General features: G+C 52.7%; 1 protein-coding gene across 4 annotated transcripts in view; it reads left to right on the top strand.

The window, feature by feature from the left end:
- Positions 1 to 15,256, top strand: part of tenm3 (teneurin transmembrane protein 3) — a 199,731-nt gene that overhangs the window by 160,745 nt on the left and 23,730 nt on the right. For all 4 annotated transcript variants that reach the window (XM_029258794.1, XM_029258797.1, XM_029258796.1 and 1 more), the window contains 4 exons: positions 2,491 to 2,610; positions 4,179 to 4,440; positions 7,434 to 7,701; positions 8,709 to 8,852. In XM_029258794.1, the coding sequence (XP_029114627.1) occupies positions 2,491 to 2,610; positions 4,179 to 4,440; positions 7,434 to 7,701; positions 8,709 to 8,852 (794 nt within the window). The remainder of the gene's footprint in view (positions 1 to 2,490; positions 2,611 to 4,178; positions 4,441 to 7,433; positions 7,702 to 8,708; positions 8,853 to 15,256) is intronic.

Genomic DNA, 15,256 nt, shown 5'->3' with positions numbered 1-15,256 from the left:
GGTGGGAGCGTCCCGCGCCAGCCGCTCCCTCCGAGCCCGCCACGCCACGCCATGCGCTGTAATCCGTAGCTAAACACCGTCCTTCGTCACAAACGTGTAAACAATATCGTCATTCTGTCGTGCGCTACAAACGGGTCGCTTTCACCGCTTGGCAGTTGTTCTGGAGCGTAGAACAGGCGCTTGCACGGAAAAGCCACAAATTTTGACAAAAACAAGCAAGTCGGTTTCTCTTGCCGCAAGTGGCGGCTAATCCTAGCGTCCGCTGTGGGACAGCCGGCGGTACGTAAGCTCTGACGGGAGCTCGCCTTCGCCTTGGAGGGGCGGGGCTTTGTCGAATTTACCCCCATCGATGGGTCGACCTTATTTGCGGCAGATCTGTTAACCATCTGCAGAAGATCCAGCCTGCGGTTGGTCACTGTCGCAAGTGGACGACTGGCGCGTGCTGATCGAAATCAGTACAATAAATGGCACGCGTTTCTTAAACAAACCGGCGTTACGGTTAAAGATAAATTGCTAGGCTTCTTAGGGTTCATGTATTATTCTGAAAGATTGATGGCGTAGCGGTGAGAGTCGGTGCTTCGCAATAAAGGTCCCGGGTCGAAATCCCCAGTCTTGCCATAGTACCCTGGATCAAGGTACTTACCGTGAGCTGATAGAGTAAAAATTACCCAGCGGTGTGACTGCGTAATTCAGTGTAAGAAGCTTAGTTTACAGATCTAACACGGTAAGTCACCTTTAAGATGTCAGATAAGCAATTATTCATGATACAGTGATTTAACACTCCAGGAGTGTGGAAAGATGGTAGTAATAATAATCCTGCACTTGTGTTTGTCTGTGGCGGGGGTCTTCGACGGCGAAGAGCGAGCCGGGCCTACGGTCCCGGGCTCTGTCGACTGTGCGATTAGCATGCCGCTGAAATCCTCGGCGCTCGGAGGAGCTCCAAATGAAAGCGGCCGCTTCTGCTGGGTTCTGAGCAGAGCCGTGTCTTTCTTCCCTTCTCAGAGGGGACTCTTCATCCGTCGGCATTTCTTCCGCGCTCCTCTCCTTCGGCGTCATCCACCAGCAAACGGTGGGCGTATTCCACGTTGGAGGCGCAGTGAGCCTTTTTACATCGCCTCAGGAACAGTGTCAACCACAGGCTAGGCTGAGAACAGAACAACCAGTGGCACTTTTCACAGCTTCTTTTTAGAATTTATTTATTTATTAACATTGCCTCGTATGACTGAGCTCGACTGCGGAGCTAAACAGGCTGCCGGAATTCCGAGACCGAAGTGATGAAAATGAGCTTAGAAAGTGAGAAGTTACAGGGCAAGTGAGAGAGTCGGGTACCAGGGCGAGAGAGGGCTGCAGAGAGGGCCGCGGTCGGCTGGGTTACGACGGTGAGCGTGGGTTACCATCAGGGCCGTGGAGTCGGTACGCGGAACCTTCGACTCCGACTCCAGTAACCCAGTAGCTGTTTCCGACTCCACGGCCCTGGCCAAAAGTTGCACGTTATTTTGGGGGTCGACTTATCCGGCGAATATTGGCCTAACCCTCTATCACACCTCTAATTTTTGCGGGTCGACTTATACGCCGGCATATACGGTACTGTACATGTACCGACTCCGACTCCAGTAACCCAATAATTGCTTCCGACTCCATGACTCCGATCGCCCGGCACCGGTTACCACGACAGCAGCGGGCTGTGGAGAAAACAGGAGCGATGGTGGGTCACTATGTTAAAGGGCAGGATATAATGATGAGGGTTGGTAACTATAATGAGACTGGGCAGCAAAGAGGTGCAAACAGAGATGTTTTCCTGTGACGAGGTTGGGTTGCCATGACGAAAGTAGGCTGTAGCGAGGACAGCAGCAGTGGTGAGTCACTATGGCAAGAGGGGGATTACCATAATGAGGGTGGTCTTATTATTGTGTTTGTGGTGACATGCATCATGTATACCCTGAAGTCTACTGGGTCACTCCGTTAATCCTTACTTGGCCGTCCAGTCAGGGAAATGGGCTGGCGCTGCGTTTGATGGTGTCCACAAAGCGTCTCCTGAAATGGAAATGAAAACCGAGGGGGTCTGTTGCAGCGCAAAGCGGTAACGATCTCAAAGAAAAACGGCAGCTGAAGGCTCATACCCTGCGGTCTGCAGAGGGGGGGGAGGTCTACCTCAGAACGGCAGCCATAAATTCAAAGCCCGGTGTAAGTGTCCCTCTCCCTGAGCGGCGTCAGGCTGTAGTCCACCTCCCAATTAATTAGTGGGGGGCAGTTCTCTGTGAGTGACAGTCTCGATGGCAGCGTGCCGCGCTAAAGTATGATTTATATTTTAATCTCTTGCTTCTAGAGTATCGATCCCGATAGGCACGGGAAGAGAGGACTTGTGTGAAGTTTGTGCGTGTGGGGATGGGCTCATTTACATGTGCTTTTTAAAATGGAATAGGGCACCTGTCATTGTAATAGTGGCTCCTAGGGTCAATAACAGGATCACCGTCTCCTGTCCTCCCGCAGCCTGGTGTCCATCATCCGGGGACAGGTGCTCACAGCAGATGGCACTCCTCTCATCGGGGTCAACGTCTCCTTCCTGCATTACCCGGAACACGGCTACACAATCACACGCCAGGATGGCATGTAGGTAACCCGCTGACCTGCGTAACACCCGGTCATATGACCGCTCCATGGTTACCATGGTGACCCTTGGGCGCCACAGTTTATCGTGACACATCGTGACCCCTGTCACTGTCAGCAAGTCCCTCAGCTGCCCCTCAGCTTACGCGCGGACTCACCGGCGTCAAAGCACCGCACCTTACGAACGGCACGGCAGTCCAGCTACCCCCCGAGAACCCGGGTCAGAGGGGGACTGCCGTTCCGCACATCTGCCATCCAAATTAAAACGTATCTTCAATCCAGCTATCGATGATCAATCGACATGATTCGATTCCCTGATTATGTATTCACCGCTCCGAAATGGCGAGACGATGCTACCGCCATGCCCGTCGCCTGCAAACCGCTCGCGCTCCGAGAAACTGTTCGGAGAGACTGTTTAAAATGACCTGTTTAAAAATGCATTGAATTTACAAGGGCGGAATCAGTCATTAGAAGCGCTGCTTTTCTGTTGTGAAAACCGCCGTGTGTTGTTACACCAAACTGTTGGACCTCATTCGTCCTGCCTGGACTCTAATGACTGACTGCGACAAAGTGAGTACAGAACCACTGGTTAGCTCTCGGTGCTCTCTGGAACACGGGGCGTTTCTCTACGGGCGTTAAGGTTATGTATGGCCATGGCAGATTAGTACTGGGGTATTAGGGTTAGCGTTGGGGTACTGGGGTTCATGTAGAGACGTGGGGGTTAGTACTGAACTATTAGGATTTATGTGGGCCCATGGGGGATTAGTACTGGTTCATGGTCCAATACTACTGTAGACTTAGTATTGAGATACTTAGAATTAATGTTGGGGCTTGGGGATTACTGTTGGGGTATTAGTGTTAGAGTAGGGGCCTGAAGGGGTTTATTTTTGAAGTGTTATGGCTATTACTGAGATAATACAGTAGGTGTTAGGGCAAGGGGATTATTTCCGGGGTATTAACGTTAATATTAGGGTATCGGGGTAGGTGTTGGGGCATGGGGTTTGGTATTAGGGTTGGTCATGTTATGAACATGACACATAATTGTGAAGCCCATCTTCAGACCCTTGTTACTTTTATAAATGCTGTGTGGTCGGGGGGCTCAGCGGACTGCCCAGGCTTTGACCCAATGGCCTTGATACAGGTGAGCAGCGTTGTGACTACAACAATTGATCCAGATGTTCTGCCCCATAACCGCTAACTTAACAGAAGGCGTGAAAAAAAATTCAGAAGACAGTTACAGTTGGGCCACGTCCAGTCAGACATGGGAGACATCTGGCAATCAGGTGTGGCTCCATCCGGGCTGTCTGGGGTCCACTGGATCACTTGTTGCATCAGGAAGCAGCTTTCAGTTTCATGCAGCACCTGTGTGTGCGTGTGTGTGTGTGTGTGTGTGTGTGTGTGTGTGTGTCCAAAGGCCGAAGAGGTGAATGTTCCAAAAATGAGTGATCCGTCTTCATCCATGCTGTTAACTGTCTGTCTTCCTCTGTCCTTCCATGTTGCCAGACGTACAGTTGTTGTCCACTATGTCCGCAATGGTTCCCTACAGTGAAACGGACATCATCTTCTGTCAGGTTCGACCTGCTGGCCAACGGCGGTGCCTCGCTGACGCTGAGCTTCGAGCGCGCTCCCTTCTTGACGCAGCACCGCACCGTGTGGATCCCGTGGAACGTGTTCCACGTTATGGACACGCTCGTGATGAAGAGGGAGGAGAACAGCATCCCGAGCTGCGACCTGAGTGGCTTCGTGCGGCCCAGCCCCCTCGTCGTGTCCTCGCCGCTGTCCACGTTCTTCAGGTCATCCTCGGTGGACACGCCCTTCATACCGGAGACGCAGGTGAGCATCCCTGGCATGGCTACGGCTCTTACTGTTACTTCTTATTCTCATTATTCCTTTATCTGACACTTGTCTCCAAAGGGACATATGATGTCAAGTTAAGCTACTTACACTGATTTACCCATTTCTATAGCTGGGATCATTTTCATTAGATCAGTTCAGGATGAGTGCCTTCATCACTGGCATCGCAGCAGGAGGTGCGGTTTGAACCCTGGTCCTTTGACAGGCAGGTTGACGGCGTTAAACTCCGCACCACCTGTTGCTTTTTTGGACATTCTCTTTCAGCAGTTCAGGTCAATGGTTACTTGAAGGTACGACCTCTGGGCCCTTTCTGCATCTTCAACCCACTCCCCGATCTGTTCCCTGCCAAGTGAGTGGGAAAAGTGGGTGTTATTTCCGAGGAAGACTTCGCCCACACGTTGCCAGTTTATTCCCAGCAGCTGCTGTGTTTTCATGAATCCGGGTTTGTCACTCTAGCTAAGATGACAACGGCATCTGTGTCGCCCTCATCTAGTGTTACTCATGGTTTGCTCCTCAGATGCAGCTTTTTATTGTTCCTGGTGACAAGGTGCACCGCTGGCTGGGAACACACTGTGACTCTGCTGGCATGGATCTTCTGTAGACGTCGTTTGGATGTTGGGTAGATGGTCTGTAGATGTTCTGTAATGCATCAACAGACCTAGGTGGACTCCTGAACCCTCAGCTCTGCTTCGCTACCATTGCCCATCCTTGAGACTCACCCCACGTCTGAGGGTGTGAGGGCCATGTCACGGCTCCCAGCCCCTGATGCGAGTGAACAGCCCCTGCAGTGAGTAAGTTCTGCATCAGCGGTAAAGAGGGACTTTATTGGACAGACACGTGTCATTGACTTTGAAGAGGGCCACACCGCTCTGTGTTGCACCTTAGAGATGAACAAACACTCCCCCTTTCCCCAGCCCATGCATGGTACAGTAAGGAATCATAAACGGATTTGTTTAAAGTTTTATTTTGTACTGCTGCACATGGTTTCTGAAGTTCACCTCCAGCGATCAGGCTTCTTTTGTGCATACGGTAACACTGTGACCGTGATCCAAGAGCGCGTCTGCTGGAGATGGTCGATCTGTGGTCTTGTGACGGAGCTCCTTATCCCAGCCATCCCTTTCCACTACGATCTCAGCGGTCCTGGTGGTTCTGTCCTGCCAGGTCATGGCGGGGTTTGTCATTAAAAGCTAGAGATGCAGGAACACTTGTCTGCGCAGCCACATCCTGCTGGAATTACATAATATGAAGACATTTCATACTGCAGTTATTCACTCATATTCCTACTGTGCAATGACAGCTGTCGTGAGCTGCCAGTGAGGGGACTCTCATTCGTATCATTGTCAAGAAGTTATGACATGATTGAAACTAGAAGAGTAATATCATTCAGTCGTTATATCACAGCAGCACCGTATATTTTTTGTTTTTGCATATTGGTCACAATATTTACCCAACTGATGCCATCATCCAAAGCAACTTAGGTTTGTACACTAAGGTATTTATAATGATTTATCCATTTATAGAGCAGGGTAATCTTTACTGCATCAGGGCATCATGATCAAGGGTTCTGCAGCACTAGTCGGGGTCCAAACCCAGTACCTTTGATTGCAAGTCAACATCTCTAATCACTGTGCCACCTACTGTCTCAGATGAAGCTGAACGACTAATTTTTTCAAATTAAATGGAATATTTTGTAATTGGACAAATATGCAGGGATCGGTGCTAATGAACCTGGAACGTGATGGAGACACATTAGCGAGGGTCTGTACATAGAGATTAAAGTAAGGAAATCTGGGGGTGGGAGATTTGCAGTCACTTAATTCTGGCCTCGGGTTCGCCCTTTGGAGACCGCGAGGAGGGCGGAGACCTCGGCGTGATGATTAAAGCCGAGCATCGGTCGCGATCATAGCAGTGGAGCGGCGGGGTGTGTTACACACAGGGCCACAGCCATGTGTTTCACTCTGCGCGCAAGCGTGAAGCCCACGTGGCAAGAACCCCGCGGCACACGTGTACATTTATCTCGTCGTCCCGCTCGATTCATTCGTCCTGTATGAGCGTGATAAAGGGGAGTCTGTCACAGACCCCTTCAAATGTACTGCCACCTCCATGAAGCTGGAGATACCTCATGAAAACAGAGTAACTTGAGTCCTCGTGGACTGACGTGACTCCCACGCCAGTTTCTGTGGAAGCGGAGATGTCCTTCGTCCAATCGTAGGCGCTGCTGGGTTCTTATCCAATCGGGAGAAGGTACGGCAGGTTTCGTCCAATCGGGTGGAAGGTGCTGGGAGTTTCACCCAGTCTTGGTGGGTGCTGAGCGTTTTATCTAGTCATGGGAAAGGTTCAGGGGATTCACGCAACGGGGATGAAGGAGCGGGAAATTTTAACCAATCAGTGGGAAGGGGCTCAGTGTTTCATCCAATGGGAGCTGGTGGTGTAGGTCTCATCCAATCAGGGGGAGACACATGGGGTTTCGCCCAGTCGTTGGTGGCTGCTCGCATTTCATCCAGTCAGGGTGAAGGTGCCAGGAATTTCACCCTATCGGTATTAATGCGAGCAGAGTTTCAGCCAATCGGTGCAGTCGGTGGGTTCTTCGCAGCAGTTTGACCACATTCTGCAGTCAGCTGTAAGCGATGGCATTCTCTCCTGCCAGGTTATTTCCAGCCATATTAGTCTTCCTGCACTGTGCAGCAACAGGAGCAGGTGGTTCTGGGAAATGAATACGTGAGCAGGAAGGAACCTCTTCAGTGCTGACCTTGAGGTCGTGTGTGGACCACACATGTAGAATGGAACCCTACGTATATGGTTTGCCCTATTTATCCAAAAATAAGTTCAGCAGAGCCTTTGTACAACACGGATGTGCGGGGTGAGTTGTTCGGTAGAGGCGGAATTGCTGTTGAGCGCTCAGTTGCGGTTCGAGTGGCTGTGGGACGCGTTTGCCGTACGCTGAAGCCCATCCTCGCTCTGTCTCGGAAAAGGTCCTCCAGGAGGAGACGGGCATCCCGGGTAGCGACCTCCACCTGATCTACCTGAGTTCGCGTGCCGCCGGCTACAAGGCCGTCCTGAAAGTGACCATGACTCAGGCCACCATCCCCTTCAACCTGATGAAGGTGCACCTGCTGGTGGCGGTGGTAGGTCGCCTCTTCCAGAAGTGGTTCCCCGCCTCGCCCAACCTGTCCTACACCTTCATCTGGGACAAGACGGACGCCTACAACCAGAAGGTCTACGGCCTGTCGGAGGCTGTTGGTGAGTTTCTCCCGCCCCTGAACCCACGGACCAAATCTGCGGAAGCCACTTCCGTACCCTCCCTTCCCTTCCCATGAAAACCCAGTAAGCGGTCACCATTAGTCGAATTTTTCAACACAGCTCCCGCCCCCTTTATTTTACCCTCCGCCGCAGACGGCCGGAGGTTAAAGACAAAATTTTTTTCTGACCCTCGGGGTCTTTGTCCGACTCGCTTTCCGAGCGCGCCGCATCCATCGTTAGAAGTGCTCCGCTTTGCCGCAACGAGAGACATTAAAGCCGCGCTCGTGTTTATTTGTTTGTTTATCCGTTTTACAGCCGGTGCCCTTTTGCTGACACGGGCTCCTTTCACACGTGACCACCCTCGACGGAAAGCCATTTCCCCTCGGCAGCCGTCTCTAAATTCAATACGGCCAGCTCAGCAGCTTCGAGGACGGTTTTATTGGCACTCTTCGCTGAAATGCAAAGGTTGTCTCGGCTAAACGTTTTTGACAGCAGAACGTGTTATTTTTAGCCGCTCGGATGACGAGAAAGCCGGCGGAGAATACCGAGCGCCTTTCTTTTTGAAAATAAACTCACGGCGTGCGGGCGTTACAGCCGCACCGCTGGGTAGTTGTACTCATTCCTTCACCCGGGGAGAAAATGGCCTTTTTTAGCCGATGACAGATATTGTGCGTTGATTGGAAACGGGCCTCTCTTCGGCGCCGAGGTGAACAAGTAGGGTTTCGCCTCACCGTCCTCGCATGTTATTTCGGGTTGCGTTACATTAGCGAATTCGCCAGCTGGGTTCCTGTATGATTATCGATTCGCCGTGCGCCCAAGGTCGTCCCTCTAATGCTGCAAATGGATATGAATTTGAAAGGAGTTGCGGGCGGGCGGGCGGCCGGGCGGCCGGGACACTTCCTCCTGTGGTTGTCGTCGCTCGCAAAGCTCCCAGGGAGTCGCTCGAGCCGGAGTCGACGCTGCGCAAATGAGACGCCGCAGCTCACGACCGCGCCGTGTCGCCGCAGTGTCCGTGGGCTTCGAGTACGAGTCCTGCCTGGACCTGATCCTGTGGGAGAAGCGGACGGCCGTTCTGCAAGGGTACGAGCTGGACTCCTCCAACATGGGCGGCTGGACGCTGAACAAGCACCACATTCTGGATGTGCAGCAAGGTAAGAGGACGGCTTCTGCACCGCGTGCTGTTGGGCCTGGGCGACATGATGGCACAGCGAGTAGCGCTGCTAGTTCACAGCGCCGGGGTGGTGTAAGAGGACATGGGTTTGATCCCCACTCAGTCTGTATGGAGTTTGCATGTTCTCCCCATGTCCGTGTGGGTTTCCTCCGGGTGCTCTGGTTTCCTCCTACACCCCAAAGACATGCTGTTCAGGTTTCTCCATAGTGTGTGAGTGACGAACAGAGAGAGTGTGTGTTCCACTGATGCATGGATGAGTGACCCAGTGTAAGTAGTGTATCTAGCAGTGTAATTCACCATGGTGAAGAAGGTGTGTGGGCTCATAACACTACATAGAGTTCACTGGAAGTCGCTTTGGGGAAAAGTGTCTGCTAAAGAAATCAAAATAAATGTAAACAGAGAGAGAAGCCAAAATAGAAGGAACAGATCTTGTCTGTTCATAAGACTTAAAAAAATCACATACTGCAAAAAAACAATTTTGAAAGGGTAATAAAAATAGTTTGTATCTCAGGCAAGAGTTTTTATTTGCTGTATTGCTTTTTTTACTGCTCTGTAAATTTCTTACTGCTCTAAATCTGCGGTACAAAGTGGCGCAGTGGTTAAAACAATCTTCTCGCAGGCAGCGGTCCCGGGTTCAAATCCCATCACCTGCTGTGGAACACTTATCAGGATACTTACCCTGAATTGACAGTAAAATCACTCTGCTGTATACATGGGTAAATCAGAATAGGGAGCTCGGTGTGTAAACTTCACAGTCTGTTACTTTTCATTTATCTGACACTTTTTGCACTTGTAATGATGGTAATAATAAAAAGAGTAATAAATAAGGTGAACAAGCAGCAGCGAAGGTCACAGCAGCTCGTGCACCTGCTCGGGTGAGAGTCACGGTCCATCCATTAAAGGGCGATGTGAAAAAGGAAGCGCCGGCTCACCCTCACCCCCCGACATGAGGCAAGCTGTGCGTTACATCGAGAAGGGCTCTGTGACGGGCAGCGGCTCCTCAAACTGACGGGTGTCTAATTGAATAAACAAAATGATTGGTGCTTAATGACAGGCCGGATGAGGCAGGAGAAATTAATTCTTTACGGGGCGACGCGGCTGGTGGCAGGTGGCGGCAGCTGGAGCCGCGCGACGCCGCAATAAATATTCTAATGAAGACGGAGCGGCGTCCGACAGCTCGTGCGCCGTAACGGAGTCAAAGCGCGGAGGGACAGGGTCTGCGGGAGGAGGACGGCGCGAGCGGCCGGTCGGCCCAGCCGGAATCGCGCCGCTTACGTTTCCCGGGACGTGCGGTCGATTGTTAGTTCGGAACTGTGAGCGGACCGAGAGCGCCCCCAGTGCCGCCGCCGTCGTCGCTCTCGCTACGTCTCGCCGCCGCTTTACAGGCCCGTACGAGCTGTGACCCGGAACGAAAGGGACAAAGCTAATAAACATATAATTCCTCGCTCGGCTGTCGGGTGCAATGGTCCTCAACCGGGCCGTTGCAGCGTTGGCCGCACCCGCCGCTCCGAGTTGCCGCCGCCTGAGTGACGCTAAGCCCCCTTTTACCTCCACGGCTTAGTGCCACTTGTCTCGTGGAATTTGGGACCCTTTAATCTCCAGACTCTCGCGAGTCGGCAAAGGCAGCATTTCAACTGGCCGCTGCCGCCGGCCGCCCCAATCCCACCAGCGCCACCGTCGAGCCTCCCGGCCTCTGCGGCAAACGGCGCTCCGTTCCCTCGCTCTCTTTTGCACGTGCGGCACCGAGCCGTGGCTCTCCGGGCAGTGGGCGACCCCCCCCACCCCCCCCCACACTCCCCTCGAACCCAAATGAGACACAAGGATGGCCCCACGTCGTTCCCGGGAAACACCCCGTCTCAGTAGAATACGCTGACAGCTAAGCGCTCTGCCGATGAGACCCGGCGCTGCCGAGCCGTGCCGACTGCGTCTTCTGTCGGAACCGCTTTGGATCAACCTGGGAGGGCGGCGGGGGGGTGTATTTTTCACATAGTGGAGAAGCGTGGAATCTGTGGTGCGAGGACAGTTGAAGGACATTACAGGAAAACATGTTCCAAACACCATCACCCGTAACACAATCTCGAAAACTCAGCGGATGTTAGGTGGGATGCTCAGCATTTTTTTTTTCCTTTTTTTTCTTATTATCTTTATATATGCTGATGCCAAATCCATCTTTTCAGTGCAAATGTTAAAACGTGCAATATTATTTGGTAAACAATTTTAATTTGATTATAAAAACTTAAAAACAAATACAGTTAAATAAACGAAATAAGTGAAGTGTGTTTTATTAATTTTGTTAGTAAATAACATTAAACGCAACATCAGGCTTGAATGTCACGTTTGCTCCCGTCAGCGAAGCGAGAGAGCTGGATATTATTGATCTGCGAACGAGTGTAACACAGACATCATTTCAGTCAAATCAAATTACCGCTCGACTTCACTGTGCGAGACTCTCTGTGTGTGTGTGTGTGTGTGTGTGTGTGTGTGTGTGTGGAAGGCGAGGGCATGTGAGCGAAACACTAACCGCTGCTTCCTTTGTTATAATGGGGCCCCTGGGCGCAGTGTGTCTCGGCAGCCTGGACTCCGATCACCACCGTGAGAAGTTTACCTCGCCGCGCACTGCGGACTGAGCAGCCCTCACGGAGCAGGACGCCGTGCGCAATCGGACACGGGTGCGAGGTTCCCATCCCCCCCAACAACCCCCTTTGGCTGGAATGCGCATCAGCCTGCTGGCGGACTCACTCTGACCCGCAGTCCCGCTAGCCGTTTACCGCTGGATAACCGGAGCAACACCGGGTTTTTTGTGTGTGTGTGTGTGTGTGTGTGTGTGTGTGAGAGACTGAGTTGCTGTTCTAGTCCAACAGCTGTGAGGTACCTGGTCCCCAAACCTCCGCTCTGTATAGTAATGTGCATCTGTTTGAAATCTCACTTTTGCAAACGTTGGTTTGCATCACATAACCTTAACGTCCTGATTTGTGTGCGTGTGCTTCGAACTGCTGGAAGATTGAAGCGGCCTTTCTTCCATTCATCGTCGAGGCTTGGTCCTCGGTCAGCAGGCGCCGTGCAGTCGGCCGTCGGAAGGTGGAATTCGAAGCTCTGAGCCTCCAGGTGGGATTTTTATCTCCCGCGATGCCGCAGACCGGGGTCAGACGTCCCTCTGGGCTCCGAGCGAGCGGCGTCTCTTCCTGGTGTCCCGCGGGGGGCTCGTCCGCCTCGATACTCCACCGCGGGCCAGTTAAGATGAGCTCCAGACGCCTCGGCGAGCGTGTGAGGCGATGCCCGACTCGGCGGAACGAGCGCGGTGCTGTGAAGTCCGGGCACCGTCCTAATCTTCAAGGGCACATGTTTCTGCGAGGGCCGGAGGGGGTCCCGCGGAGGTGTTATCCTTTCCGGTGAAAAAGGAGGTCTTCGTCCCGTCCCGAACCCGGTTGGTCGTCGGCATTTGCTGTCGCATCTTAGGCCGACTGTTCGGCCAAGCCCCGCGTCCCCCCCTCCGTGCCCCACCCCCCACGTTCACACCCCCCCCTTTAAAGAGGTCTTATCGTTTCCGCTCAGAGACGCTCGGCGACATCGGGTGACGGCGGCCGATAATGGGACGCCCAGCAGGACCCCGAAACGCGCCGGGCGGCACACCTGAGAAATTGAGGCTGTGAAGGAGGCCCCGCCCACACCTTTCTTCTCCCGCTGGATCCCTTCAGCCCCCGGGACTCGTCTCATCGCTTCCGCCCTTTCATTTTTATCCCTCATTCCTTCCGTCTCAGTGGCGAAGCCCAGAAAGCAGGCGCCTCGCAATTCAGTCCTGCTGCAGGAGATTAATTCCGATCCGCTCACTTTAGGGGCGCCGATGCAGCGTTGAGCCGCTTCAAACTCTCCCTCCGTCCCTTCGGCGAAGCCCCTCCCCCGCCGCCTCCAGGGAACTGTTTGTTCATTATTCAAATGAGCTTTCGAAGTGTAAGGAAGTGCTCGCGACATCATGAAATATTTATGGACGAGGTGCTTACCTGAAGAGGAGGTGCGAGGAGATGTGCTGCAGGAGAGCGGGAGGGAGAGGGAGGCGTGGTGACATTGACGGGAGGACGAGTCGCGCTGCAGCGCCACCGTAGCGAATCCGCGGCCCAGCGCCGGGCGGGTCCACGTGCAAATAGGCTGCTGTTCTTTGGCGCGTGGGTCGGGCTCGGGTACGAGTTCCGAGCGCGCGGCGCGGGACCGTTCGGTGAGTAGAGCAGAGCGCGTGGGAGGAGTCGGCGACGATGGGCTGTCGGTCGGCGTCTGTGCCTCGCGAGGGTTTCGGCCGATCGTGCCGAGAAACCGAAAGCGAGGCGACAAAGTAGCATAACGTGGACACTTACGCGAGACACGTCGCTCTTGGAATGCTGTCTGAAAAACATTTATGTGTTTAGCTAACACTTTTCTCCAAAGCGAGCTGCGGGGCCAAGATACAGTACTTTCCTCCAGGATACTGCCGCTAGAGGTGGGATTCGAACCTGCAACCTTTGGGTCCTAAGGCAACAGCAGTAACCGCTACGCTACCGGCCGCCCTTAAGGACGCGCTCGCTGCGGAGCAGGCGGAGGGAAGCCCTTTCGGCGAAGGGCTGTAAGCGACCCCTAAATTGGAGCGAATTGAGCTGAATGTGAGCAGTAATTCTCTCTCGCTGCTCCGACCTCATTTAAATTCTCCACCAGGCTGCTGACCCAGTCGCGGATTCCTCCCAAATCCCGGTCACTTCTTCAAAGGGAGGTCTTGCAAAAGAGGAAACGTCAAGTGTTATATAAAAACGGGCACGTATTCCTCCTTAAAACGTAGCTGATATTTTATATTTCTCAGATCCTCGCGTTACAAACATTAGAGTTCCGCATTTTCAGAGACATTCAAGCGGAGCATTTCAAGCGGACATTCAAGCATTTTCCCGGAGCATTTCATTCGTTTCGTGGCGTCGTCTGTCCGTTGAGGAGCCAAAGTCTCCGGTGTGAGACAACACTTTTATTTTTGGTGACTTTATATCATGTTTCAGTTTTTAATGGAGCTAAAAGGTAATCGTAATGTCCAGATGAGAAGGTTTACGAAAGGAAACAGTGGTTTTGTGGCTATTATATCCAAGATTTTTACAGAATCTTACCCGTAAGCAGAAGGGTCCCCGCCGAGTCTGAATCCCAGCCGTGATGCGCTTCCCTTGATCAAGGTACTCACCTTGAGTTGATACAGTAAAAATTACCCTGCTGTGTAATTCTAGTTGAGGAGCAGGATCTGACGGCAGCTCAAAGTTGCGTGTTCCTCTCTAGAGCGGGTCGCGCTCCCATGAGCCTCTCAGCAGCCGGTTCAGCTGAGGAAATAATGCTGGCTGCCTTTGCCCCCCCCGCACAGTCTAGAAAGTTCTTTTGAATCCTCCATCAAACAGAAAATCAATGGAGCAGGTTAATCGGGGTGGGGGCGGGGGCTAGGTAGGTGCGAAGCTCGTTCCTGGCCGGGCGTCGAGATCCGCCGTGACGTAGGGGAAGCGCGCAGGCGCGCGCGGCGCCGATAAGCCCGCTCCCGCGGACGAGGCTTAGGCGCCGCCATTGATCTTTGTCGTAATTAGTGGAGCGCGAGCGCGCGGAATTCCAACATGTTGCTCCGCGTGAATAATTTAACACTCGCAGCATGAGACCACCCTTTGAAGTCCCGTCTTTGAAGCCCACCCAAAAAAAACAAGTTGTGTTTGCGCCGCCGCCGCCGCGCTTTAATATTTATCTGCGATGACTTTGACTCTCTGGGCAGCGCTGGTTTCCGAAGCGAAGGGGGCGGGTCAGCGGCAGGTTCGGTCCGGTCCACCGGCGCCCGCAGGGGTCGCCTACGGGGGGCCCCGAACGCGCGCGCGCGCGCGCGGAGAGAAAAAAAGGGTGACGAGCGGCGCGCGCTTCCGCACGTGAACCGGGGACACAGGTGCGCGACCAGGCGCCGGCGTATCTGCTCTTTCCTGCGCTCCAGGACCGTTGCGGTTGCGGTTGCGGTTGCGGCGACCCTTGTGGTCCCTCCGAGGTCCCTCCGAGGTCCGCGTCCCCGCTCTCCGCAACTTGCGGAGCCGAGAATTAAAAGGGAAATAAATCAAAATCCCCACGTTTGTCTGGCGGTGACAGTCAGTGTTGCTGATTGATAACGGAAATGACTTTGTAACAATGTCTAAAATATTTATGAATTTATCTCTATTTATTTTTGAAATATTAAAGCGCATTGGATATGCACTCAATTAATAGGGCTCTAAAGATGGATATTCTGACAGCTCTGTGCTGAAGAGCAATCCACTATTTAACATAACATACTGATCAATATTATTGAGCAAAGCTGATTAAAGATGCATACATTTTATGCAATGAAATTACAAATATACAATATTTTTAATATTGTGCGGT

This window comes from Scleropages formosus, chromosome 16 (genome assembly GCF_900964775.1).
Source record: "Scleropages formosus chromosome 16, fSclFor1.1, whole genome shotgun sequence".
Lineage (NCBI taxonomy): Eukaryota > Metazoa > Chordata > Actinopteri > Osteoglossiformes > Osteoglossidae > Scleropages > Scleropages formosus.
Note: the sequence above shows the minus strand (reverse complement) of the source record. Positions and strands in the feature narration are given on the sequence as shown.